General features: G+C 45.1%; 1 protein-coding gene across 1 annotated transcript in view; it reads right to left on the bottom strand.

Moving 5' to 3' along the window:
• The window catches only part of TBX5 (T-box transcription factor 5), a 47028-nt gene extending 23762 nt beyond the window's left edge, over window positions 1–23266 (bottom strand). Inside the window, exons 1-7 of the mRNA XM_032800002.2 lie at window positions 22686–23266; window positions 20236–20411; window positions 18424–18518; window positions 15571–15690; window positions 14734–14881; window positions 10573–10725; window positions 2406–2497 (exon numbers count right to left, since the gene is read on the bottom strand). Coding sequence (XP_032655893.1) covers window positions 2406–2497; window positions 10573–10725; window positions 14734–14881; window positions 15571–15690; window positions 18424–18518; window positions 20236–20411; window positions 22686–22776 — 875 coding nt within the window. The 5' untranslated portion in view covers window positions 22777–23266. The remainder of the gene's footprint in view (window positions 1–2405; window positions 2498–10572; window positions 10726–14733; window positions 14882–15570; window positions 15691–18423; window positions 18519–20235; window positions 20412–22685) is intronic.
• Window positions 23267–24423: the final 1157 nt, after the last annotated feature.

Genomic DNA, 24423 nt, shown 5'->3' with positions numbered 1-24423 from the left:
GAAGCCCCAGCCCCGGTATGCTGAGCTGCCAGGGCCCAGCCACTACCTAGGTTGGAGACGGCAAGTCCTGTGGGGAAGCCGGGGTTGTGCCGCCTCATCTGCACACTGGATGCTGTGCTGCCTTGTGCCACTCCTTATATCGGGGCTTCTCTGTGTGGAACTGCCAGCATGTCTCTCCCCTGACCTGATGGGGTAATTCGAGACACATGACTGTTCTATACTTGCTCTTTTCTAAGGTTGCCCACAAGAAAGAGCATGTGCTCACAGTGGTAGTGGTGGGTTTTTAGGTGGTAATGGGCCTGTCCTGCTCCTACTGAACTTAATGTCAAAACTCAGACCAACTTCATGAGTCAGACCCAATGGGCCAAATTCTCTCCTGCCTTTTGGTCTCCTTTCTGCCACTGGTAGTTCAAAGCTGCTGGGGAGCAGCCAGAGCTGGTTTAGTTTAGTGTCTGTGCACTCTCTCCTCTCCAACCTGGGTACCAGGGGACAAGTCTGGGGCAGGAAAGTGCTGAGGTGGATCCTCAGTTGGGGTATGATCCGTTAAACCACAGGCTGATCTGATGTGGGGACAGGTGTGAGAACCAGGAATCCATAATCAGTAGATGCTCCCCTCCTGTCCTGGGCCTCATCTTGGCTTTGCAAATTGTTTTGGTTCTACTTGCTCTGCTGTCTTACATTAAATGTCCTTCTGCAATAACCACAGACCCGTATTTAAAACACAACAGAACTGAGCTCTAACTAGAAGAAGATAGCATTGCAGTTCCTTGAACATGAAAAATTAATTCTATCCATGGCTATATTACCCAGTGAGATGACAGGTCACTGATTTCTAGTGGTCTATCTTTACATCTTTTCAGCTCCTTTTTTATAACAAGTAGCCTGATATTTTTAGTGCTGGGATGTTTTCAGCTGGCATAAATGGATGTAGCTCCATTGACATTGATGGAGCTACACATCTGGCCCATCATTTTAAAATTCATTTTTCTCTCTCACACATAGCCATCCTGAATGGTTATTTATTTCAAAATAACCACCTTACTCCACCCTTCTCCAAAAGAACTGCTTTGTGAAAATGTCAGGATGCTGCATGTTTGTGGTTTTTTGGTTTTTTTTTCCTGTCCTGCCATATGGTAAATTGTTTAGGAAGCAAACTAAGCATCAGAAAATATTCTACAGAGTTGGCACTGTGTATCTTAACCCTTTCAACTACTCCAGTTTCCACTGTGTGTGTATTTCCAAGAGTTTCTGTTCCCTAGATCAACAACCACAGGATTGCATAAAACTATTCACTGACTTTAGCATCAGCTCAGCATGGCCATGTGCCATGATTTTCATATAGCATGAAGTTTTTCTAATGGCCTTTAGCATTTCACCCCATGGAAAAATAGTAATTAATGTAAAGATTCAAGACTTTCCATTCACCAAAGCTATAGGGTAACTGAACAGCAAAAGCTTGTCAGGACATGATTGTCCAAGTTTAAAAGGAGGTATAAGTAGGGAAGGAAAAGCTATTTCATTTTTTCAGTGTACTAAAAATATTTACACCACCTGCCAGGATGCGTGTAGCTGTTAGAAAGGTTATATGATAAGGGATCACAGGACACAGGCTGATTATCGTAAAGGTGGATTCAGAGGAGAATAAGGCAGCTTTTTTATTTTTGGCTCTCTTGGATGTGAGCCTACAAACACTTGAACATGTGAGTAAATTTGTCCAGTTGCATAAGATTAGTCACATGCATAAGTGTTTGCAGCAACAGAGACATTGTTGTCTAGCAGTATGATTTACATATCCATTAAGGCTCTGATCCTACCAATGCTTGCACACATGACTAATTTTACACATGGGAGCTCTGAGTGCAATGGAATGAATCAAGTTAATAGATTCTTAGACCTTAAGGCTAAAAGAGACCATTCTGATAATCTAGTCTGACCTCCTGCAGAACACAGGTCAGAGAGCCTCATCCAGTGATTCCTGCATCAAGTCCAACTGCTTGTGGTTGAGCTAAAGCAGGTCTTTTAGACAGACATCCAATCACCATCAGAATCCATCATGTCCCTATTTAAGTTGCTCCAATTGTTATCTATCTTCATGGTAAAATTTACACCTTATTTCTAGTCTGAATTTGTCTGGCTTCAGCTTCCAGCCATTAGATCTTATTCTGCTTTGTCTGCTAGATTAAAGAACTCGGATATTATAAATCTTCTCCCCATGTAGATACTTAGATACCATGATCAAGTCAGCTCTTATCCATTTCTATTTTCAGTCTTGACAGTTTTTTTTTTTCATCAAGTTAAGCATATATGTAAATGTTTGCAGGATTTGAGGACTAAATTTGACATGAACTAAAATAATTGCTGCAATGGCAATAAATTTTCATACCATATATATATAAATATTTTACCTTTGCATTCTTGACATTCTGTGTAGCTCCATATCATCACTACCTCGAAATCCTTTAGCAAAGGGATTGTTTTCAATCTTTAACTGAGTTATCTGAAGGAAGGAACCAGAAGTGGTTTATCGTGAGCATTTCATTCCTACTCCAAAGAATTAGGCATTACAAATCAAGCTTCCTAGAATTTGAAATCTCTGAGCTGACAAGTTCTCAGTCAACAACCTCTCTTTCTTGGGCTTCATTATGCAACCCTTTTGATAAAATTGAGTAAAGACACTTACAGGAGAAAGGGTTTACCAGAATTAGGGTTTACCAGAATTAGCCCTTTCTTCCAATGACAATTGCTTTGTATTGAGTTTAAGGTAATTTTATATTGTGGTAGCACCTAGCACCAAGATTATGGACCCATTTTTCTAAACACCTATTATAGTTATTTGTATTTTATCTGAGAAGACATAACTGAAGTGAACAGGAATTCCCCCCCCCCCCCCCCCCCATATCAATCAACAGATACCCACAGTGCCTTTCATCTCAGGGCTTGTTTACATGGTGTGGGCTGTGAATTCCAAAGCAAACCCACATGTTGTGCACACCTTGCTGGAGTGCACTAAGAGTTCCCCACTGCATGTTACAAAGATGGGTAATATCCCCATTTTATAACTGAGGAAACTGGCACTTTTTTTACTCAAGGCAGCACAGCCTGACAGCAGCTGATCTGAAAACAGATTGAGTCTCCTAGTTCTCAGCATTCTGTTCTTAACTCTAGACCATGCTGCCTCCAATATAGAGACTCCTGCTGAAGCTGGATAACTGCAAGGGGTCCTTATTCTGTACTTGTTTAACGTTACACATAGGAACAGTCATTCCACTTGAGTTCCGTGGGACTTGTCACGTGTACAAAGTTAAGCATGTGTGTAAGTCTTTGCAAGGTCACAACCTTTGCAAGAATCCATGGATGAAATCCAGGCATTATTGAAGTCAGTGGCTAAACTCCCATTGTTTACTTGTATTCGGCAACACCATGCCCACGTGAATAGTTCTTACTTGCTAAACATAATAGGAATAGTTGCTTGAGGTGAGCAAAGTTCTCTTGTAAGCTGGGATTTATGATACTGGTACCAAAACACACACGAATTCTCTCTTGAAATTTCCATGAAAGTATTAGAGCCCTGCAGTGCAAATGCTTAAGTATGTGAGTCAGTCATCCCACAGCCTTCAGTGGGACTGTTCACATTAGCAGTGATTAATGTGTGTTCATAGATTTGGGCCCTGAGAGAAGTCTTAAAAAGTGACCTACAGCCCTTGTTAGGGGCCTGATCTAATGCCCACTGAGGTCGAGAGGAGCTTTTGCATTAACCAGTGGGCTTTGAATCAGGTCCTAACTCTTTAATTTATTATAAGCGTACTTTACCGGAAGCCGCTTTTTTTTCTTAAGAGCATGATCAGAATATTTGGCTCATTTCAGTCTGACTTGTCACCTCAGAATAGCATTGACAGCAAGTGAACAGATGTAAATTAACTTCTTCTGAACCCATTTTGGCTTAATGACACTGTCTAATTGCCACTGACCTTGAGAGGTTGTTTTTTTTTTCACTTTCTAAGTGAGTCAATTACATTTTTTTTTAAGTAACGGTAACTCCTATAAAGTCAAACAGAATGCCAAGGGCAGTATTATACAATATGGATGCCATAAAAATAGAGGGCTTTAAATATTGTACTACTGTGGGTGGGGCCAGGGGTTAACTGAAGGAAACTGTTGTCAAAGTTCTCACCTGACCTATAGATTCATCTTTGCTTTACCGCTTCTCTATTATGATAAACTGGGTACAAAGTGCTTCTGAACAGAGTATATGGAAGGAGCTTGCATATAAAGGGTCACTTTTAAACCTGTCCATAATTATAACATTTAATGTATCTGACATTTGAGAGAGAATGGCAGTATATGGAAACATTTAGATTTATACATCTACAGTTTTAGATCATTGTGTTATGTGCTGGTAGTGCCGCCTATTAAGGTTGCCCAGCACTTCCCATTATAAAACTCTATTTTCAGTTGCTTTTAACTTTAACCATTAGAACTGACATTTTCCATGCCACTGTCTTCCTCTGGCTGATTTTTTTTTTTAATTATTTTTTTGTTTGAGGCAACAGAATGCAGACATTTTTTAAAACAAAGCTGGGGATAATTTTTTTTTGTCCATCCAACAAAAAAAATCTGGTGATCTTTCTTTTCTCTGAAATGCTAGCCTCCCTGTATTTTGGAGCAGGATCTCAAAATTTTGCAAGGGGGCATCCTTTGACAGGAAGATGCCTTCTTCTGTCCCTCTGAAAATCTGCCCCAACTTGGTCCAGTTATAATCCTTTGGGGAAAAAATGCCATTTGCACACATTCATTAGAGACTTTTCAATTTAACAGCTCAAATCTGAAGTCTGTCTTCATTGACAATACTTCATCCAGGCTAACTCTAAGTATCTATACTAAAATGTAGCTCCCACCAATGTAACTTGCCCACTCCCCTGACTTGACTTAACTCCACCTCTGTGAGAAGCACAGCGCTTCAGTCGATGTAGTTAAGTCAACAGTGTCAGCGCAAGCCATTGCGTTGATTACATTGACTGTTGCTGGCTTTCAGAAGCTGTCCCCCAGTACCCCACACTGAGAGCTAAATCGGTGCAAGAGCTCCTGGAGAGGACGTGCATCTCCAACACGAAGTCTAATGTGGACATGCAAGAGCAATTTAATTATTGCGGTGGCTGTACGTTGGAGTAACTTAGATCGACTTAATTTTGCAATGTAGACTTGCCCTGAGTATTTTCCAGTCCAGAATTACAGGGGCTGAACTGGACTCTCCCTGTAATGGCTGTTCACAACTGCTCCAGGTCAGGGTGGGGCTGGGTACTGGAACTGCAGACAGGGATGCCTGTCTTTCCTGTGCTCTCAGTGACACCCCTGCTGGTGCCCAGGCAGCATGAAGAGGAAGCTGATTTGAATGCAGAAAGAACAAATCCTAGACCTGCGGGAGGGAGAGAACTGTATTGGGATAAGGAATCTGGTGACCCTAGAATGGAAGGGAGTGAAAGACTGAGACTGGCTGGACAAGAAGACTGGGGCTGGGAGCTAGTGAGAGAAATGAGATGAGGACTTGGATTGGTTGGACAAGGAGCCTGGGACTAGGAACTAGTTAGGTGGTGGGGGTTGCAGAGGGAGGGGAGAAAGACCTGACAAGAACTTGGGGTGTGGAAAAGCAACTGATACTAGCTGGGCAAGGAGATTGGGACAAACAGCCAGGAATGGGGATGACTAGACAAGGATCTGGGGACAGACTGGAAGGAACACAGTGATTGGATGAAGAACCAGGTGGGAAACAAGAACTGGGGGATGGGGGAGAGACACAGGATGAGGAGCCAGGACAGAAGAACTGGGATAGACTGGGCAAGGAATCTGGGGACAAGTTATTGTAGTGGGAGGTGGGAACTGGGACTGGCAGAGCAAGGAGACTGGGATGAGTAACCTGAGGAGAGGAGACCTGGGAGTAGGTGGGTGAGAAGCCCAGGATAAGGAACCAGAAGTGGGGAAGAGACAGGACTGGGACATGTTGGAGGGGATGTGGCAAAGCCCAAAATGGAACCAAAGATTTAAGGCTCACCATTCCTCTGCTGTTGGAAAATATCTGTGAAACCTGCTGGTAAAATGGGTCATCCTCTTCTAGCGTTGGTCCCTATAGAGGATGATAACCTACTACTGCTATCAGTTACTCCATTAGCTCAAGTGGCAGAGGTCTGTGAGGTGGAGCTAAAGGCTTCAAGCTTGCTGATGAACTGTACGGTCACATGCTCTTTTCCTTGCCTTGTTCAGAGTACACAGGATGTGTGGCGCTCTGGGGATGAATCAGGGTTGTGAAAGAAAGGAGGCTGACATCTGTAGGACCCCTGTCTCATTTGTAGCAGAAGTTGAAAGGTAGGTAGTAAAGGAGGCAAGAGTTTGCAAGAAGCGTAAGGATGATCTCCCAGTTAAGGTGGTTGAACGCTGCCCTGGGGAGCTGGATTTTATCCCTGCCTCTGCCACAGAGTTCCTATGCGGTGCTGGGCATGTCACTTACAAGTGATCACTAAGTGTGTGTTCCTCACTTTCTGGGTGCCTGACTTGACTCTCTGGGGTTGATGTGCAGAATTGCTGAGCTTTGAACATATAAAATGCTCTAATGCTAAGCACTCTGAAAAACCAGGTCCCGGGCATTTCAAATCGGGTGTCCAAAGTCAGTGAGCCTCTCTGCCTGCCTGCCTGCCTCCAGTCCTGATCTGAAAAATGGATAATACAAATCCTTCACCTCACATGGGTGTTGTGAAGATACTACAGTGGTGAGTGTCATAGACTCACTGAGGAAAAGCAGTAACTCTGTCTTCAGCGCTAGGTGTGAGCAATGCGCATTAAAATAAGGCCTGAGGCCATATACCAAACAATTGGTATGAAATAAAATATTGAATAGCTGATCAAAATTGAGCCCCAGACATCGTGTGCTGAAAGAGGCAGAGGCCTGGTGAAAAAATAGCATGTGATCATGCAATTGGAGACTGTACAATGCATACACATGGAGGCCAAATTAATATTGCCCAGGCAACCGTCATACTGGGTTTCCTAGCTGCTGAGTGCTTGACTTCATTAAGATTGCAGTGCTCTTTTAATAGAGGTTTTTGAGTAATACGTGTGTATACGTACAAGTGAAAATGTATCAACCCTTATGACACGTTTGACACAGATCTGTAATGACGTGTGAATATGTGCTGTTACAATGTTTGCTTGTGCATAGTCCTCTGCACATCTCTGTGCACTGTAGCACATCTGGGGATGTGCGTCTTTTTAGCTAGGGCTGTTCTTTCCTAGTGCTGTACTCTAAAGGATCTGTGCTATAAAGCACGTTAAATAACCTACCAAAAAATAAGCATTAAAACAGGATTTCCTGAGGAGGGGGGAGCAATCTAAAGCCCAGGTCCAGCTGGGGGGGGGGCAGTAGGTTGTAAAAATTAATGAGAATAATTGTGAATTCTTGCTTTGGAAAGAACCCTCACGAGAGCAGAACTTTAATTATTTCTGTCTATTAGGGTTCATTTCCTGGTCCTAACCAGAAAGCTAGTACCTAATAAATACCAGCGAGTAACGCAATGATTTAAGCTGCAGAAAAAGAGTCCTTAACTGCAGGGGAAGTTTAATATTTGGGTATCAACCTGATTGCATGCGTCCATTGTGCAAACGGCAAGGAAATGAAATGGCATGTGACCTAGTTTAACGGTAAATGTTTGTGGGGTGAGGGTAGGAGTTGCGGGGGGGGTCTTCTCTGAGCTGCTGACAGCTGCACTGAAAACCTGACAAACTTTCTTCATGGCTTCACCCTCCCTTGATGGGGCTGGGGAGGGGGAGATCGAGTTTGTTTAAATATCTTTTCTGGCTGCCTAAAATATCAGGGGAAATAAACACCGCATCCAACAGGGGGAATGCAGCGATGCAAGGGAAATAAATCAGTTGGGTCTTTCGATAGCCTATATAAGCACGCTGACTCCGATATGCATCTCGCTGCACAGCGAAAAGAATCAAGGCTCAACACAAGCCGTTTGCAACTAATACTGGAATTCATTTGCAACATCGGTGTGTGTGACACACACACACACGTCACACCAGTACACACGTACATATGCGTAAACTAGACAGACGGGTGGGCCTGTGAACAAATACCTAGGTTGAGAATAAAACTATTCACCATTGTGCCATGAAAATATCTTTTGCACAATTCGCGTCTCATCCGTAAGGGAAATCAGTCCCCGCTGTGAATGAAATAGACCCACGTTTTCAGAGTTTTTCTTTTCCTCACTAGAGTAATATGAATCCTGTGAAGCTATTTCACTCCTCGGTCACACAGAAAACACTAAAATATCAGCTAGTGCGGGGGTTCGGGAAAACTGGCTCTTATTGCAACTGGGCAAACTTGACTCCCTTCCCTGGAGGGAGATGCCATTTCGTGTAGATCATTAGAGTTATATAATTTCTCAATTGGGTCTTTATCCTGGGCTGAGAGCTATTTAGTTGTTCCTGAACGCTTGGATGAATTCGTGGGGCTGCAGAAAGGGGATCCACCCATTTGTATGTGTTTCCAGACTGGCAAATACACAGATCGTGTCTTATCAACCAAACACAGATGCCTCCCTCTCTATGGAAGTTTACCCGCATATGAGGATTGTGTTGGTGTCTGCTCACAAGACGCTCCTTGCCCCTACAAAGAGCAGGTAAATTCTAGGACCTCAAATGCGGAGTTTGATTTCCTATAAGAAATCAATTTTAAAGGGTTTTTTCTGTCCTTTTTATTACCATAAATTGTATTTTATATAGAGAGATCTATAAAAACATAGATGAACCCGTCAACCAGAAGTTAAACCAGATTTTATAGCATCCATAGTGGGGTTATAATTTAAACCATAAATTGGCTAAGACTCAATGTAGCTTCAGTCTGCTAGCAGTGTTCTGTCAGTGCCAACATCTCCTGTTTTAAACGGCTTGGAGCTATTTTCTTCTCACTAGTGCCCGTGAGATGCTGTTGCGTCACAACCGTATCTCTGTTTTGGTATCTAGTGGGTTGATGGAGATACCGATGAGACTGAGAAAGTGAAACCTGTTTAAAGTGGTCCAGGCGTTTCATAGCCACATCCCCAGGAAAACATCCATAATTTATCTGGAGTATTAAAGTGACACGTTCTTGGTTTGAAATTAACCACATGATTTAACCTTTTTAAACACAACGAAACCATTCTACACGTCCAGCAGTGTAATTAAAACCCCTCGCCCTGACTTATAAACAGTTTATGGAGGATTTTTTTTTTAAAAAAATGATTAAAATTCAATTTTACCTTAAAATGACCTCGGTACTTTGAAAATCATCTGTTTGCCTCTAGTCTAATCCTGCTCTCTCGCCACAAGTTTATATTTGCATTAATAATTAAGGATTATCTGGCTCCAGTTAAAAGATCCACGCACCTATCAGGTCTTCTATAAGTAGTCTCACCTGCTTGCTATTCAGGAAATTTAACCAACCCCACCCCCATTTATCTTTGATCTGTTTCACCTTCTATCACCCCGTTTTTTAATACCTTCCGTTCTTTTTTCTTGCTATCATACAGCTAGGGCCACTTCACCAGAGGGAGACACGTGCGATTTGCCACCGCTGGAAAAGCGGTTTTGTCGAGAGTAGTCTCTCTCTTCTCTCCCCCGCTCCCCCAAAAAAAGAGTTTAAAGGCAAAAAACCAGGGCTGGGTCGCTTTTACTACAAACCGTCAGGCGGACACTTTTAGTCGAAATAATACCACGCCCCAAAGCTCGGATACTGCGTCCTCCGGGCGAGCCAATAGGAGACACACAAAGTGTGTCTAGCTCATAAAAGTTCTATGCAGGTTTCACAAGCATAAAAACGTCTGTATACATGCTGTGCCAGTGTGTGACTGTATATGTGTGTGGGGGTCGATATACTCGTATAGAGACCGCTACACGAACAGCCAGCCCTCTCAGGGATTTCTTGCGCAGAAAAATAAGGCAAGGCGTTATTTTATCCACGCCTTTATAGTGATTCTCTGGATCTCTTCTTCCAACCCGACTTCCTTACGAAACTTAGATACACCCCGGAGAGCTCTGGGAGGCTGGACAAGTCACGCAACTCCCTTGAGAGCTTTTGAAGAGTTTGCCAGTGAGGACCCATTCTTAGGGATCAAACGCAACCAGACTGGGGTATAAAACCGAACTGCGAAAGATACCGCTCGGGCTGCCTGCTTCAACGCCAGATGACAAGGCTCTGACAGATTGCTGGGGTGGGGGGAGGAAAGAGAGAGAGAACCCCCTTCCTTGGTTGGTCCTCTGAGCGCACCCTTACCAACCAAACCAAACTTACCTCTGAGCAAACCCTCCTGTTCAACTAACTTCCGCCCTCCCCCCGGCTTGCGCTAAATCCCATCTTTACCCCGTCTCCCTGACACGCCAGGAATAACCCCCCGTGAATAGTGCAAACCCTCTCGGCTCCTGCTGTGGAAATACAGAAGGGGTCTCTGTGTGATTGGGTTGGGGAGGAAAATGGTGCCTATGTTAGTGGGGAAGCCTCTTCCACGTTGAGTGGCTCCTCGTCCCCCCCGCCGCCCTTACCTTGTGGTTTTGGTAGGAAGTCACGGCGATGAAGGCCGTCTCCGGAAAGACATGGGTGCAGAAGGCGGTGTTTTTGGAGCCGAATCCGTTATTCTCGTCCGCTTTCACGATATGGAGCCTGGGCTGATATTTGTGCATGGAGTTCAGTATGATCTTGAAAAGAAAGAGACACACAAGGGTGGGGGGGTGTCAAGCATCACTGTTTCCTCAGGCCAAGATCCCTCTGACAGAGCTGGGGGGTGGGGGGCTTCGCTTGGGAAAGGAGCGCCTGAGGAAATCCCAAGTGAGATGGCTTTATCATTCATAGACTTCACGTCCCTTTAAAATGTAGGGGGGTTGCATCTTTATGGATCTCCCAAAGAGTAGAAATAGCTAAACTTTTTGGGGGGGAACAAGGCAAATCTTCTCCTCTATTGCAGGCCAGCCCCTTGACACGGGAAACAGAAATGAGCAGTGGGAATATGTTCCAACAGGAATATAACATTCATCTCAACAAGGAATCCACAACCAGCCTGGCCATAAATCAGGTTCCTCGCTAAACACGATCTTGCAATAACATAACTTTAGAGAACTTAAGGGACACGTGTATGCCTGGCTCTAACATACATATTTACATTTAATAAAAGCCACTGGGCCAACAGTTCTCCCGGGTGCAATGTAATGACCTTCAATTGCAGCATTTGGCTCGCTGGTCCTATGTCTCAGTGGAAGGGTTAGTCTCCTGTTTTATTTTGACTGCCTAAGCATTACAGTTAATGCTGGGCTAGTCGCATTTATTGTGGGTGGGGTTGAGTACGAAAGGAAATCCGACCCATCAGAAATTACACGCTAGAATTCCTGGGGCTCCTAAATTTAGTCATTGCTCGGATTGTGGGAAAGCCTGAAATGAAGACCCAGGTGGCGTGATAAAAACTACACTGGATTTCCCTCAAGTGCCTTCGTCAAGGATGAAGCTGCATTAGTGATGACTCTGAAGGGGACTATTTAGCACTGGTCGAAATGACTGTGCAAGGGGAACAGCTTCCCTCACAACTGAGAGAGAGAGAGTGTGTCAGTCATTGTTTTTAAGCCAACAGCCTGAAGGTAGCACTTGCCTCTCCCCTGAAATGTCTGTTTCTTTGCCCCCTTTTAAAACTTGTCCACTTTTTAAAAGCTAAAAGTTTAGAGCTATCGGAAATGGTTTGAATTGCCAAAATGTTTCCAAAGCTCTTTATAAAGACTATTTTCAAAAATACTTGGAGGAATTTTTTTTTTGTCCCGAAAGATCCACGAACTTTTTCCAAGAACAATCTCGGGCGAGGCGGGGGGGGATCGCCATTTTCCCAACTGTTTCTAGCTATAAAATCAATAGTTGGCCTCGCCGTTAACAAATGTCAAAATAAGAAAGCAGAGCTCCTCGTTTGGATACACAGCGATGCTAATCTGGCCCCCGTTCCAGGTTCAGCCTTCGCCCTGATTTTTCTCCGAGAGCTAAACATGCTCCTTAATGGCTCACCCTAGCCGAAGGGACCTGAATGATTTTTCTAACCCAGCCACCCACCTTTGCATAAACTTCTCTGGTCGCCAGCGCTGGTGCTCACCATAAAACCAGACCCTGTCTCTGTCCAAAGCTTGGCATTCAACTGGGATTAATCCTGCAAGAAAAGATTCCCACCCACTCCCCTTTACCCTCCCTTGGCTCGCTGTCTGCAATGATAATGACTGCTGCGAACCTCGGCGACAGACAGACACAGTCTGTCCCGCCGGCCGCGGCCCCTGCAAGTCATCTCTGCCTGCCATGCCCCCTCATCCTGGGGCTTTGGCCAAATTGCTTTGACATCCCGGTAAGTCGTGGACATCAACGGTCAACGATCTAATGATTTTTAATTTCATTACAGCGACTCTAATTGAGGGACCGCTGGTGCCGCTTCTCCTCTGAAGTGCCTAGTGTTCAGCACGGCCTTAGGGTTGGTTAAAGAGACTTTTTCATATCGCCGCCTGCTCACCGCGGGGCGTAAAATGGCTGCTGGCCTCTTCCTTCCAGGGGCATCTCGCCTCGGCCACCCGCCGCCCCCTTCCTTCCCTACAACTTTCTTTGAAGCCTCGGCCCTTGGGGCGGGAGAGTTTCGAAGGGGGAGTTGTTGGTAGGAGTCTTAACCTCCAACCACAGGACAAGATCGGCTTGGCACTAATTATTCCCCCTCACCCGGAGTTTGGGCAGGGATCTCAGTTCCTGGAAGGGACGTTTCTCCACTCGTGCTGAATGAAGAACCACAAGGACAGCCTGGACCCTGTTTTGGGGAGCTGGGGGAGGGATAGATAAACCCCAGGACGATCAAGAGGCGGAAGGGGGATTAGATTAGGTTGGGATCTGGCATCCACCCCCCCACACACACTTCATTGTACTAGCCCTGTGCACCAGCAGGCCACATGGAGGATTCATTCCATCAGTGGAGGCCACGTGTCTGTGGATTTCATGGCACAAGCTTTGTTGTTTTTAAGAGAATCAAAGTGTTGAAATGAGACTGGAAAATACACCCTTGGAAACTGGGCACCGGGGCTCTTGATTCATACGCTCTTGTCTAACTATAAATGTTTTTGTTCAAAGGAAGCCTTTGAAAAATGACTGGGCCTGGCTTTGCAATTCCCACACGCCTTTTCGCGCCTGGCCCTACGCATCTAGGGCTTGCACAAATTGTTTGTGTACCAAGCGCTAGCTGGGGGGTCTTTTTTTTTCTTTTGAGCCTCGTTCTATTTTGAATCGGAGCCCACAAAACACGTTACCTCGTATTTCCTTGAACAATCACGCCTGATTTTTACCTTTACCCCAATTCACGGAGGCAGCAAGTAGGTTTTAAAGCGCCAAGGCGCCACGTGAGGTTAACGCCAGGTAGCTGAACAGTTACTCACTGAAGTAAAAGGCCCGCCTGCCTGTTTCTAATACTGTCAAGGTACGAACCTGCATAAGCAACTCCCCGGTCCATACAGGTAAATACCCAATTTCCCAGAACGTTGAGAATGAACATGAGTTCGGATGTCTCCACTCTCCCCCTGCCCGACAAGAGAAGACATCTCCCAACTTACAACCCTGGGAATGACCTCGACTTCCCCGGGCCGACACTCCTTGCAAATGTTCAACACGAACAATACCGGCAACACAGCGCAAAGTGCGGACAGAGGCTAACATGCTTGCCAATGAAAACACGGCCAGAGAGCGGTTCTTGTGTCATATTTCTGGGGCGAGAGAGAACCCTAAAAAGAGGACTTCTGCAGGTTATCTACGCCAGTCAGCTGCTCTGATGTAGGATGGGAGGGGGAAGGGGTGTGTATGTGAACATGAATTTTTTGCTTCATACATGGATACAAAAAGTACCATGCTGTTTATGTTAAAGGCTAATTAGTTCCATTGCCTGTCTTTCCCCGTTGCATTATCCCCTTACACTACAGCCTCTTAGGCTTTGCAACTGGCCCATATAGGATTTCTTAAGGTTTTCCTTGTCCTACGAATGACATTCTACTGGTTCTCTAAACAGGCCTGAAGTCTGCGCTTTGTAGTGTCCCGCTACAGCTGCCAAGTTCCTGGGACAACCTCAGCCCAGATCCAGCAATTTACCACGTTGCACAGAGAGATGGCTCCTGTTTTATATTTCACCAAGCATCCCCCCCGCTCGCCCCACCATATGTCTTACAGGAATGTCTGAAAACGCAACGTGCGGAGTAACAGCTCAATTATAGCCAACTGGTGACATCCGTCCTAGGACTTTGTCAACCAGCAGCAGCCATCGAAAGCCATTGAGTGAAATTAATACCAACACGTTATTCGTATTAAACGTCAATCCTGCTCCAGCTTCTCCCCGTCCCCCCTTGACTTTTCATTTCATCTGGGACAAGCAGAGATGCCACAAAAATAACAAACGAGTCCCCTTTCCTCCCCACCAAAAATCAGCCTGAATATTAGCTCCCGGACCCTGCGCTGGACAACAAGCCACCCCCACCACGCGCAGCAAGTGTCTATGCCCCGAGCTGAAAGACGTTTGTTGCAATGATTTTGCACCAGGCTTTGCCCAGCGGAGTTCAGGGCGGAAAGCAGGTTTAGGCTGATTGCCCCTAGGGTTTGGGCTCCCTCCGGAGCGAGGACTCGGTAACAGAAAGAGGAGGGCGCCTCCTCGAGAAGGTACTTACATGTCCGAACGGGTCAAGGTGGTTGTTGGTGAGCTTGAGTTTTTGAAAAGAAACTAACTGCCTCATCCAGTGCGCCCCGGTAGCGGGTGAGTCTGGGTGGACGTAGAGCCTGCCTGGCATGGCCGGCTCTGCCTTCCCTGTCACTGACCTAAACCAAAGGGACACAAAGCCAGCTTAGCCCTCGGGACCCGCGTCAGGCCTGCACACCATGCTCACAGCCACGGGACGTGCGTGAAAGATGGGGCTGAGGACGATGGAAAAGGGGCTGTCTGTCTAGCTACCGCCTTTGGGCTAGTTCAGAGGAAGGGGCCGCTGGACGGTCGCATCATGTATTTTGGAAGGGGAAGGAGACACGAACACACGCTGCTCTGGAAATGAATTGAGATTTTTTGATACGTTTTCCGTTGGATTCTCCCTCCTCCCCCCTCCCTTCCCATTTAACCCCTTTGTCCCCTCTTCCTACATACCAAACGTGGCAATTCTTAACATTTACCTTCGTGGCGATTTTCTCTCTCAAACGCAATTAAGTTGTTGGCCCCACGATAACCAATAGGGTCCAACAGGATTAAAGTTATTCGCTAATTAAAATGTTGTGCGTGTCCCCCCCTTAAAGAGTTTGGCTGGCAAATTATTTCGGGATAGTCTGCAAACCCCCCCCACACACACACACACACATACACACCTAACATTTCTTTCTTTGTAGCTTATGAATAGCACCCGCTGACAGCTAAAGGGTATTTTTCAACCCATTTGAACTCGGTTTTGCTAACTGTGCAAGCCAGACCCAAAGATCCCCTCCTATCTCTGCACCTCTCCCTTCCCCCCATGCATGCATACCATTTATTATCTGCAAATTTGTATCTGTGATCATCAGCTGGTACAATATCCATAAGCAGTATGTACTTGGTTTTTGGATTGAGTCCAGTGACCTTCACTTTGTAACTGGGGAACATACGCCTAAAAAAATAAACAAATACACATAAATATAGAGACAGGCAATGGTGAGGGAATTATACACTAGGGTAACTCAGCGATATTAAACGAGAAACCATTTCGCATCCTCCAAACACAGACACACAAAACAAACTTTCCTTTTATGGTGCAAGCGGGACTTTTTTCTTTCTGTGGGTGTTGCTCCGCCGTTATAGTTCCTATCTCAGGCAAAATAATTAATGAAAGTTACTAGGGTTGTTTTTTGTTTCTTTTTAACTCTTCTTTTTGTCTGTGATCAATCCAGTAGTTCAATTCTTCATTCTTTTACAATACAAGATTATATAATCTCTTTCAGGGATCGTTATATTTATATCCCTACAAAGAATAAATTACCCTTATATAAGTATGAGCCATTATTTGGTGGATTTTTTTTTGGCTAAAATCTTGGCCTTTTAATAAAACTCATGTTTGTACATATATTTGTGTGCACATGTATGAAATGTTATATACACACATACATAGGATATGTGTACACAAATATACACAAACACACTTGACAAATATTTTGAAACATGCAAACACCCTTGAAAATGTGACTTTTAGAAATATTGTCCTTTACTCCAAGCAACTGACTACAAGCAATATTATTTTGGTTTGAGCTTTCCCAGTGTTCAGAGATAGGCATATGAAACTGTATTCTTGAATTTAAAGAAAACCTTAAACTTCCTTATTTCTGAAATATTTGCTGTCACATCTTTGCAATATGAAATCAAGCCTATTTATTAGTTCAGACTGAGTGATTTGAAAACAGAGAAAAGAAAGCTCTACAAAGCAAAGTTACTGATCAAAAATAGCAAAAACGGGTACTTAATATATTGCAGGAAAAGAAAAAAGACCTGAACAATGGAATATAGCTTTATCCCTAAATATAGAACTAAAAACTATGACATAAACATATAATTTATACAATGATAAAAATAAAGTGTTACATAAATAGCTAAAACGATTTGGTTTATTGTGGGGTGATACATGCAATTTCTTCTATAGAAGCTCCATGTTGTAAATATTCTTCATTGCTCCCCACGTGAGACTCTTCTCCACGCCTCTACTGGAATTTTATGCCAGGTGTTTTATTTTTCTCTTCACTGCTCTGTATACTCTGATCCTTTGCAAGGCAACTTATTCCTGGCATTTTGAAACAAGTCGATGCGCTGGTCATTTCACAGCATTAGAGTCTAGAGGCTCTTTGCTCCTTTCCCTTTTCTCAGTAGGACAATTAATTTGGTCAACTCTCCTCTATGCAAACCGTGCTCCCTAATGGCTCTAGAGAGCTCCAGCCCTTTGTTTATATCCTGCCCCTTTATCTGTGGAATATTCTCCTTTTAAAACGATACCATATTTTCAACAATAGATACGTTCAGAGGCAAGCCGAGCCGTTAGACGGGTCTGTTTGTTATCCACTGCACAACTTTGTGCAGCTAGGTCTTTGCTTCCCTAAAGCACAGTTTGGGAGACCGCACCGAGCGCTGTATAACAGAACAGAAAGCAGGTTTGAGTCTAGATTGTTTGCAGTGTAACTAGCATTTTGAACTATTGCTATTTTTCTGTCTGGTGACTTTTTTCCTGTATCGAACGACCCCCTGTCTATGACTGTGGCATGAACGTTCAACTGAATATAAAAAGGACAATAATACATTTCGATTCCCCGGAGTTAACTGATGGGAATTTGCGTGGTGCTAGGCAATATTCAGCCTCAATCGAACACCAGTTCTTCTTCTCCTTAACTTTTATTTCAGTGTTTCTTCAGCAAAAGGGGCTTTTCGGTGCCCCAGCGCATTAATATCCAGGGAAATGGTAAATTGCACCAAATGCACTTAAAAGAGGTTGGTGGGGGTTTTTTTAAAGTGATTAGATTTACCAAGCCAAACATGGAAGTGATCTCTCGCTCTCGCTCTCTCCACTTGGATTTGAAAACTTATGTTATTCTAGACAGAGATATAAACAGTAGCCCAGGATCATATGCACTTTTAATAGAATCACTGAGAGATGTCTCTGCATGTGTGTATTTGCCTAGAGCTGAACCCAAAATAAATGTCTAGAAGCAGAGAAATCAAATATTTCACTACGGTTTATATTTAAAAAAATTAAATCGTCCACCGGGTTGTATCACATGAAACTATGCACGATTTTAGCCAATTGATTGCAACCAGTATGAGTTTGGAAATACTCCAGTGAAGTGGATTAAGGAGAACCCTGTCCTGGTTAAATAAGAAGCCAGAAGAAACAAATCTTTTTAATATACACTGTACTTGAGGCCTCTCTCTGAAAATATTCCAACCAGCCTTCCTCGCTGATCGACTCAAAATCCTGCAAATACCGATCGAAAAACGTCTTCAGCGTTTCTGTGGCTTCAGCTAGGCAAGAATCTTAGTTTAGTTCTTCCTGTTTATTTTCATTCTGTTTTGTGAAAAGGCCTTGGTCACTCCTAATTATTGAGTGATTTTTAAATGAACTTTTGACTCTCACACGACACGGGTCATACATATGACGCACACAAAAATGGACAAATGGGGGTGTGTGTATTGTGTCATAGGAGAGATCTTCATAAAAAGTTTCTTTTCAGTCTCTGTATACACACGAATATGTACATAAACATCTGCGCATCTGTGTGTACATAATATACATCTGTGTATACAATATCTATCTCTATATATTCATTTTAAAAATTAGAAGCATGCGATATTTTATTATCCTTACCTTCCAGCCTTTGTTATAATCATTTCTGTCCCCACTTCGTGAAATTTTAGCCACAATTCTCGTTCGTGTAAAAACACTTTGATCCCCTCCATGCCCTGCAAAGAAATAAGCTAATGAGTGAACACAGGAGAGGACGAACTGCGAGCTTTCCAAGAGCTGGGGGGAAACAGGAGACCCAGAAGAGGGATTGAACTTTGGCATGTCAGCACCGAGCGCTTCTGCTTTCTATATAGTCCTAACTGACGGGACATTAAAAGACTGTAACTCCCAGACCAGCGCAAAGGAATGATTCATTGAAGGGAAATCTCCAGGAAAAAAAAAAATTCAAAGAAGCTGCTGCAAAACATTGCAGCGAGGAGACGGATTTCTGCACAGCACCCGCTTTCGTAGGAGAAGTTTGCAGCCTTTTGATGTGGGGCTAGAGATAGGCACGGGGCCAACTGCATCAAAATAGAACGCGCCGTTAGGGCAAGACAGTGCGCGAGTTTACTAGAAGGAACGTGATCCTGGGCAGAGGCGACTCGAAGAAAGAAAGAGACTAAAATGCCACGTGCAAAGCCAGAGAGGTGCCCCGCACGCTTCAGTTCCTCTGCTGGGATAAATGGGCCCTAGCTCCACCACAGACCATGCTTCGCACCAGCCGACACTGTAGTCCGGTATATTTATAGAGATTGCAATGGGAGGGCGAGAACAATACACTATTGACAACAGAACTGCGGGTCTTAACACCCCCCCCAAAAGAAAACTGCACCAGGAAAGAAGGATCGGGCCTCAAAATCGGTTCCCCCCGTCACACAATTAAAGTGTGTGTGTGTGCGCGATAGTACGCCGAAAGAAATCATCAGCGTGTGGCATTTCATGATTTTTTTTTAAATCTGCTTCTTCCTATATGATTTTTGCGCCCCCTGCACACAGTTAAGATCCGAATAAGGACAGATTTAGGCTAGAATCTCTCCCCCCCTCTATTGTTCATCACACCCTAATTTCCCAGCTGTAAATGTACCTGAGATGAAACAACGTAGCTACACTCACAGCGTATTCAAGACTTTCCCCGGCCTGGCTACGCCATCAGGCGTGTTGTGCTCTGTTTTCGTTTAAAGGGGGGCGGGGGGGGATAGTCGCTTAATCTCAGCCTTAACGAAAACGGCCCCGCATCCAATGGGCTGGGTTTAGACGAACAATGGTTTGTTCTAGTCCACGCGAGCCAAATCCTTGCGGTGGGCTCTAGTTTAAAAGAGCTAAACAATCCGTTAAGTGGGCCGCCGGCGTCCTGGCCTACTTGCATGGGAAATGGGTCGGTTCAAAGGCGGAGCAGACACGGTAATACCCGTTCACCGACGGGGGCATTCTGGAGAGTCTCACGGGAAATGATGAGGCTCCCGTCGCAGCCACACGGGGAGCGCACGTTACTTCTGCAGTGCTCCCCAAAGCCTCCAGGTTAAGGGGGAGAGGTGGAGGGTCAGGGAAAGGAGGGAGACGCTGAAATATGCTGTGTATATGTGCGTGCATTGTGTTTGTGAATGAGTGAGTGTGTTTCAGTAGATATGTGTATCTTTGTGTCTGTATGTTTGTATATTTGTGTGTGCGTCTATTTGCATATAGATGGGTGGTTGCTTGTGATCACCATAACTAACAGTTGTCAGAGCTGGTATGGTCTGACACGGGTGCTCAGTCTCAACACTTGACGCTGTGTGCCTAGAATGACCCAGAAACCCAGACCAATCTCCGCCACAATCCGACAGAAACCCAAGCAGGGAAAAAGACAACGCAAGCAGCGCCTGTTTCTCGTCATGTCTCTTCTCCTCCGCTTACCTGCTGGGTGAAAGCTGCCTGGGGAGAGGAAGGCGACTTGCTGCTGGCCCCTAGCTGACTCTCTTGTTTGGTTTCAGACTGAAGCTCTTTCGACTCGGAATCAGCCGGCGTGTTGGGAAGCCCAAAGCCTTCTTCAGCATCCGCCATGTTACAAGCTTCCTTCGCTGCGTCTCCCACTGCAGGCGCACACAGCAGAGAGGGGAGATAAGAGAGACATAAGTCAAAGATGGCATTTAAGAAAATATATAGAGAGCCCTATAGATATAGACCGACTTCTCCCCCGGCACGCCCTCTGGCAGCAGCTCCTCTTCAGCTGCTCGGAGAGAAAATATTGGACCCTTTCACCGGTGGGGGCAAAGAGAAGACTCGACTTATTATTCCAGTCCGCAGGGGAGGTTAAATTTTTTATCAAACCTCTCTCTCTCACTCACACACACAGAAACAGATCTTTTATTAATCAACACATCCCTCCCACACACACACACACGAGGAAAAGATTAACAATATAGGTTAGCTGCCCTTCTAGCAAGCTGAAGGCTAAATACATCTGGAAAGGCCAAACGAGATAAGAACCCGGGTTTTTTTGGGGGGGGGGACGCTCTAGAGTGGAATTAATAAGCTCATCACAGATTTCACCTTTTTAAAGAAAATGTACAAGCCTGACTGGTGAGCAACTGACCACCCTTGACTTTTGTTCTGACACTAGCGCCCCATTCATGGAGCCATCTACAGCTGATCTTGCTTAACATGATTCCTTGGGAGAACTGAACTCCTCCAAAGGGGGCTTTGCCCTCACGGAGCCGGGAAGCAAATGATAAAACCTCATTTGCAAAGAAAAATAAAGTCCCTTTGCAAATGCAAACCCGCGAAGCAATCAACATTCTCCCATGAAAGTGACTTCTCCATTCAGGTGCAGGCAACGTGTGAAGTCGCCTTTAATAGATAATATCAAGTAGTGTCATTGTAGTAGAAGTGACGAATAAATACATAAAATCAAGCCATTGTATAATTTCATGAATTAAATGTATCTGTCAGTTACACTTGCAGCGACATTGATCTAACCTACAATGTTACAGCAGAAAATGCAAAATCCGAGAAACTAAACAGAGAGAAAAACTTCAATCAAATACTAACAAAAAGTGAATGTCTAAAAAAAAATTTAAATTGTCCTTTAGGCAGCAATGAGGGATAAAAGCGATTAAATTGCCCGTTTTTTTTCTCTCTCTCTTTTAAGGATTCAGAGCTTTGGTGTCATTTTAAATATTTTATACCTTTAAAACAATGCACCAGATCCGTTTGGAAAAGCCAGGTCAAGTGGAGAAAGTGACGTGTTTTAAGCGTAATAAATTAATTGCTTCTCCGGGAGCTCTTTCCTTCTCCCCCAGTATTTCAAGTGCCCTCTTTAAAGATGAATCCTCACTTATAGTCTCCTTTAAATACTGAGACGTGACGTGATGTGTTTGCACTGGTGCTTGGGGGCGAAAAAGACGAATTAAAACAAAAAGCGAAGGGGGACACATGCCACTTTCCTCTCCCAAGATCATTTTATAAAATAATCTCGCTTCCAGCCCCCCTCCCGCCACTCATTCAAATACTCCTTTCCCATAACACACAAGGCAGATGGTTTGTAATAAGTGGCTGAAGGACGAAGTGGGGGGGAGGTCTGGGTGCAGCGAAGGTGTGTGAGAATTGCGTGAGTCGGGCAGAAGGGTTGAGCCTCAACTGCTGGATTCGATGGCTCACGGCTCCACTCAACAGCCATGAACGCTAATGGCAACTGTGTTGTCTTGGCCACGCCAGAGCCAGGGACCGTTTAAGGCTCCATTCGCTGGGCTGCTGTTTTCGCTCCGCTTCCCAACCAGCTCCAGACATCCTGCCTGAGCCATTTTCGATCGGCTTCTCTCGCGCGCCTGTGTCTATTCTTCCCCCGCAACCGGCGAAGTTGGTTCATTAAAACAAAGAGCCCAGAGCCCGGGCTGCAGCCGCGGCAGCTGCGGAGGGGAATTTCCCGAGCTCCACACGTCCGCAGTTTTAAACATAATTAAGCAGAAATGGGAAGGGGTGCTGGAAAAATAACCACAGCGACTCAGCCCAATTTGAGATCACCTCCCCCGCGCCCTTTAAGAGCGCCACACAGGAAATGGGGCTTGACAGAACCAGGCCTCGATCGCGCTATGAAAAATGCATCTTGCGCTGTTAGCTAGCACCGAAGTGGGTTAGCAGCAAAAGAAATCCATTTCCTTTTGTTCCATCATTGATTTGTGTTTCTCTTCCCCCCATTCCCAGGAGGTTACCTGGGAGGAAACCGCCACCCACAGGCCTTGGCATTCCTTGGGAAAGATTGTCTGTGTAACGAGGACCCCCTGCCAGCACTTCCCTCTCGCTGTCTCCCCCCGCAACACACACACACAGACAGTGACGGACAGACAGGGCAATGGAAGATCCGTTACCTTGCTTGTTGAATTCCATGCAATCAACGCATTTCCTGTACTTCCCCCCCCTTGCAATGGAAATGAGTGGCATCAGGCTTCTGCTTTGCATGTCCTTGAATTTATTTATGTTCAGACTCGCATTTTATTTTGTTTTAAAGCACAGGCTGGAGGGAAAACAAGCTCTCCAGTGCAACACTGTCTCTGGCCCTCTTTCTCGCCAAACACTTCCAGGTTGTCAGACGCACCAGAAAGGATCTTGAGACCGAGATAAAGCCTCCCTTCTCGGCCTCATCAGGCGGGTCCGGATTCTCCCCCACCCAGCCCCCTCCTAAGGACCTGGGGGAGGGAAAGAAGGAGGGGGAGACGGCAACCAAAAGTTGAGGGAGGGCGGTCGCTGTGTAGCAGGAGTAGCCTCCCCCAGCAGGTTTGTGATCCTGGCTAGTCCCCTCTCTCTGGAGAGCAGAGCGCGTTGCACATAGGAAATAGCTGCCGAGCGAAGTGCGGTGACGTGGGGTCGGGCTCAGCTTTGCTCTCAAAGTGCTGAGATCTTCTGTCCAACCAGCTCTGATCCTGCTCCGAGTCTCTCTCTCGACACCCCCCCCCCCACCGCAGCCTATTTTTCTGGCAGGCAAACAAGAACAAGGCACAAAGACAACCATCAAACTCACCAGTAACCCCCCCTCCCTGCCTCCTTCCCCACTCCCTCCCTCCTCCATCCATCTTCCCCAACCAGAGAGAAATTTCAAAGCTTGTGAATCCCCCAAAGAAACCGCTGGCTTCCCTAACACAAACCATACATCGACCCCTCTCCCATCCCCCCAGCAAGCAGTCCCCCAAACACCCCTGAATATATAGGTTCATATTTTAAACCAACTCACGAACAATATTTTCTAGTTCTCTTGGGGGGCTTTGACATATGAAAAAGAGACTCATTGGCCCAAGCCGGACTGGATAAAAGGGATACCCAGGGCAAAGAAGGAACCAAGGCACCTCGTTACTCAACCGCCTTAAATCCAAATGGATCTAACACAGAATGCAGGGGGTGTCTAGCATTTTGTATTGTATCTGCAGAAAGATCAAAGCTCTTTTACAAAATAGATTCCCCCCCCCTCCTCTCTTGACCCCCCCACCCCACCCTACCCCACCTTTGCAAAACGAGCAGGAATTCTCCAGCCCTTCCACTGCGAGATGCAAATATATACAAAGACTCAGAGGCTCTGCTGTATTAAAATAATCAAGCCGTCAGTTGAGAAGCGGGGATGTGTTTTTATCTGCATCTTCCTTCTCTCTCGCTCTCTCTTTTTAATGTATTATTTTGAGGGTAAAGTTGAATAGGTCAACGCAGGGTAAACAGCCGTCCTGTCGCATTCTACAGCCTGAAGAGAACCAGATTGGTGGGTTGTATTTTTGATAAGAGTTGGAATAAATGGCATGGTTTAGATCTCAGCCCACCTTCTTTCTTTCTTTCTTTCTTTCTTTTCTTTCTTTCAGGGTTTCACAGAAGCTGAACAATCGACCCAGACTTCCACCAACAAGCCCCTGGAGTGCTAATTCTGGATTCCTATGAAAGTTTGAGGTGAAGTGGGAATAAGACAACGTTGTGCAAAATGTGTGTGTGTGTGTGTGTGTGCGCGCGCAGTTTGGCATCTGCTTAAACCTCTTCACGTGTCCTCCAGTTTAATTGCAACTTGAAAAGAACCAGCAAAGTAGTAGTAAATTTTTAAAATGTGCATAGCTGAACCTACCGTTACAACCA

This window comes from Chelonoidis abingdonii, chromosome 22 (assembly GCF_003597395.2).
Source record: "Chelonoidis abingdonii isolate Lonesome George chromosome 22, CheloAbing_2.0, whole genome shotgun sequence".
NCBI lineage: Eukaryota > Metazoa > Chordata > Testudines > Testudinidae > Chelonoidis > Chelonoidis abingdonii.
This window is presented reverse-complemented; position numbering and strand designations above follow the sequence as displayed.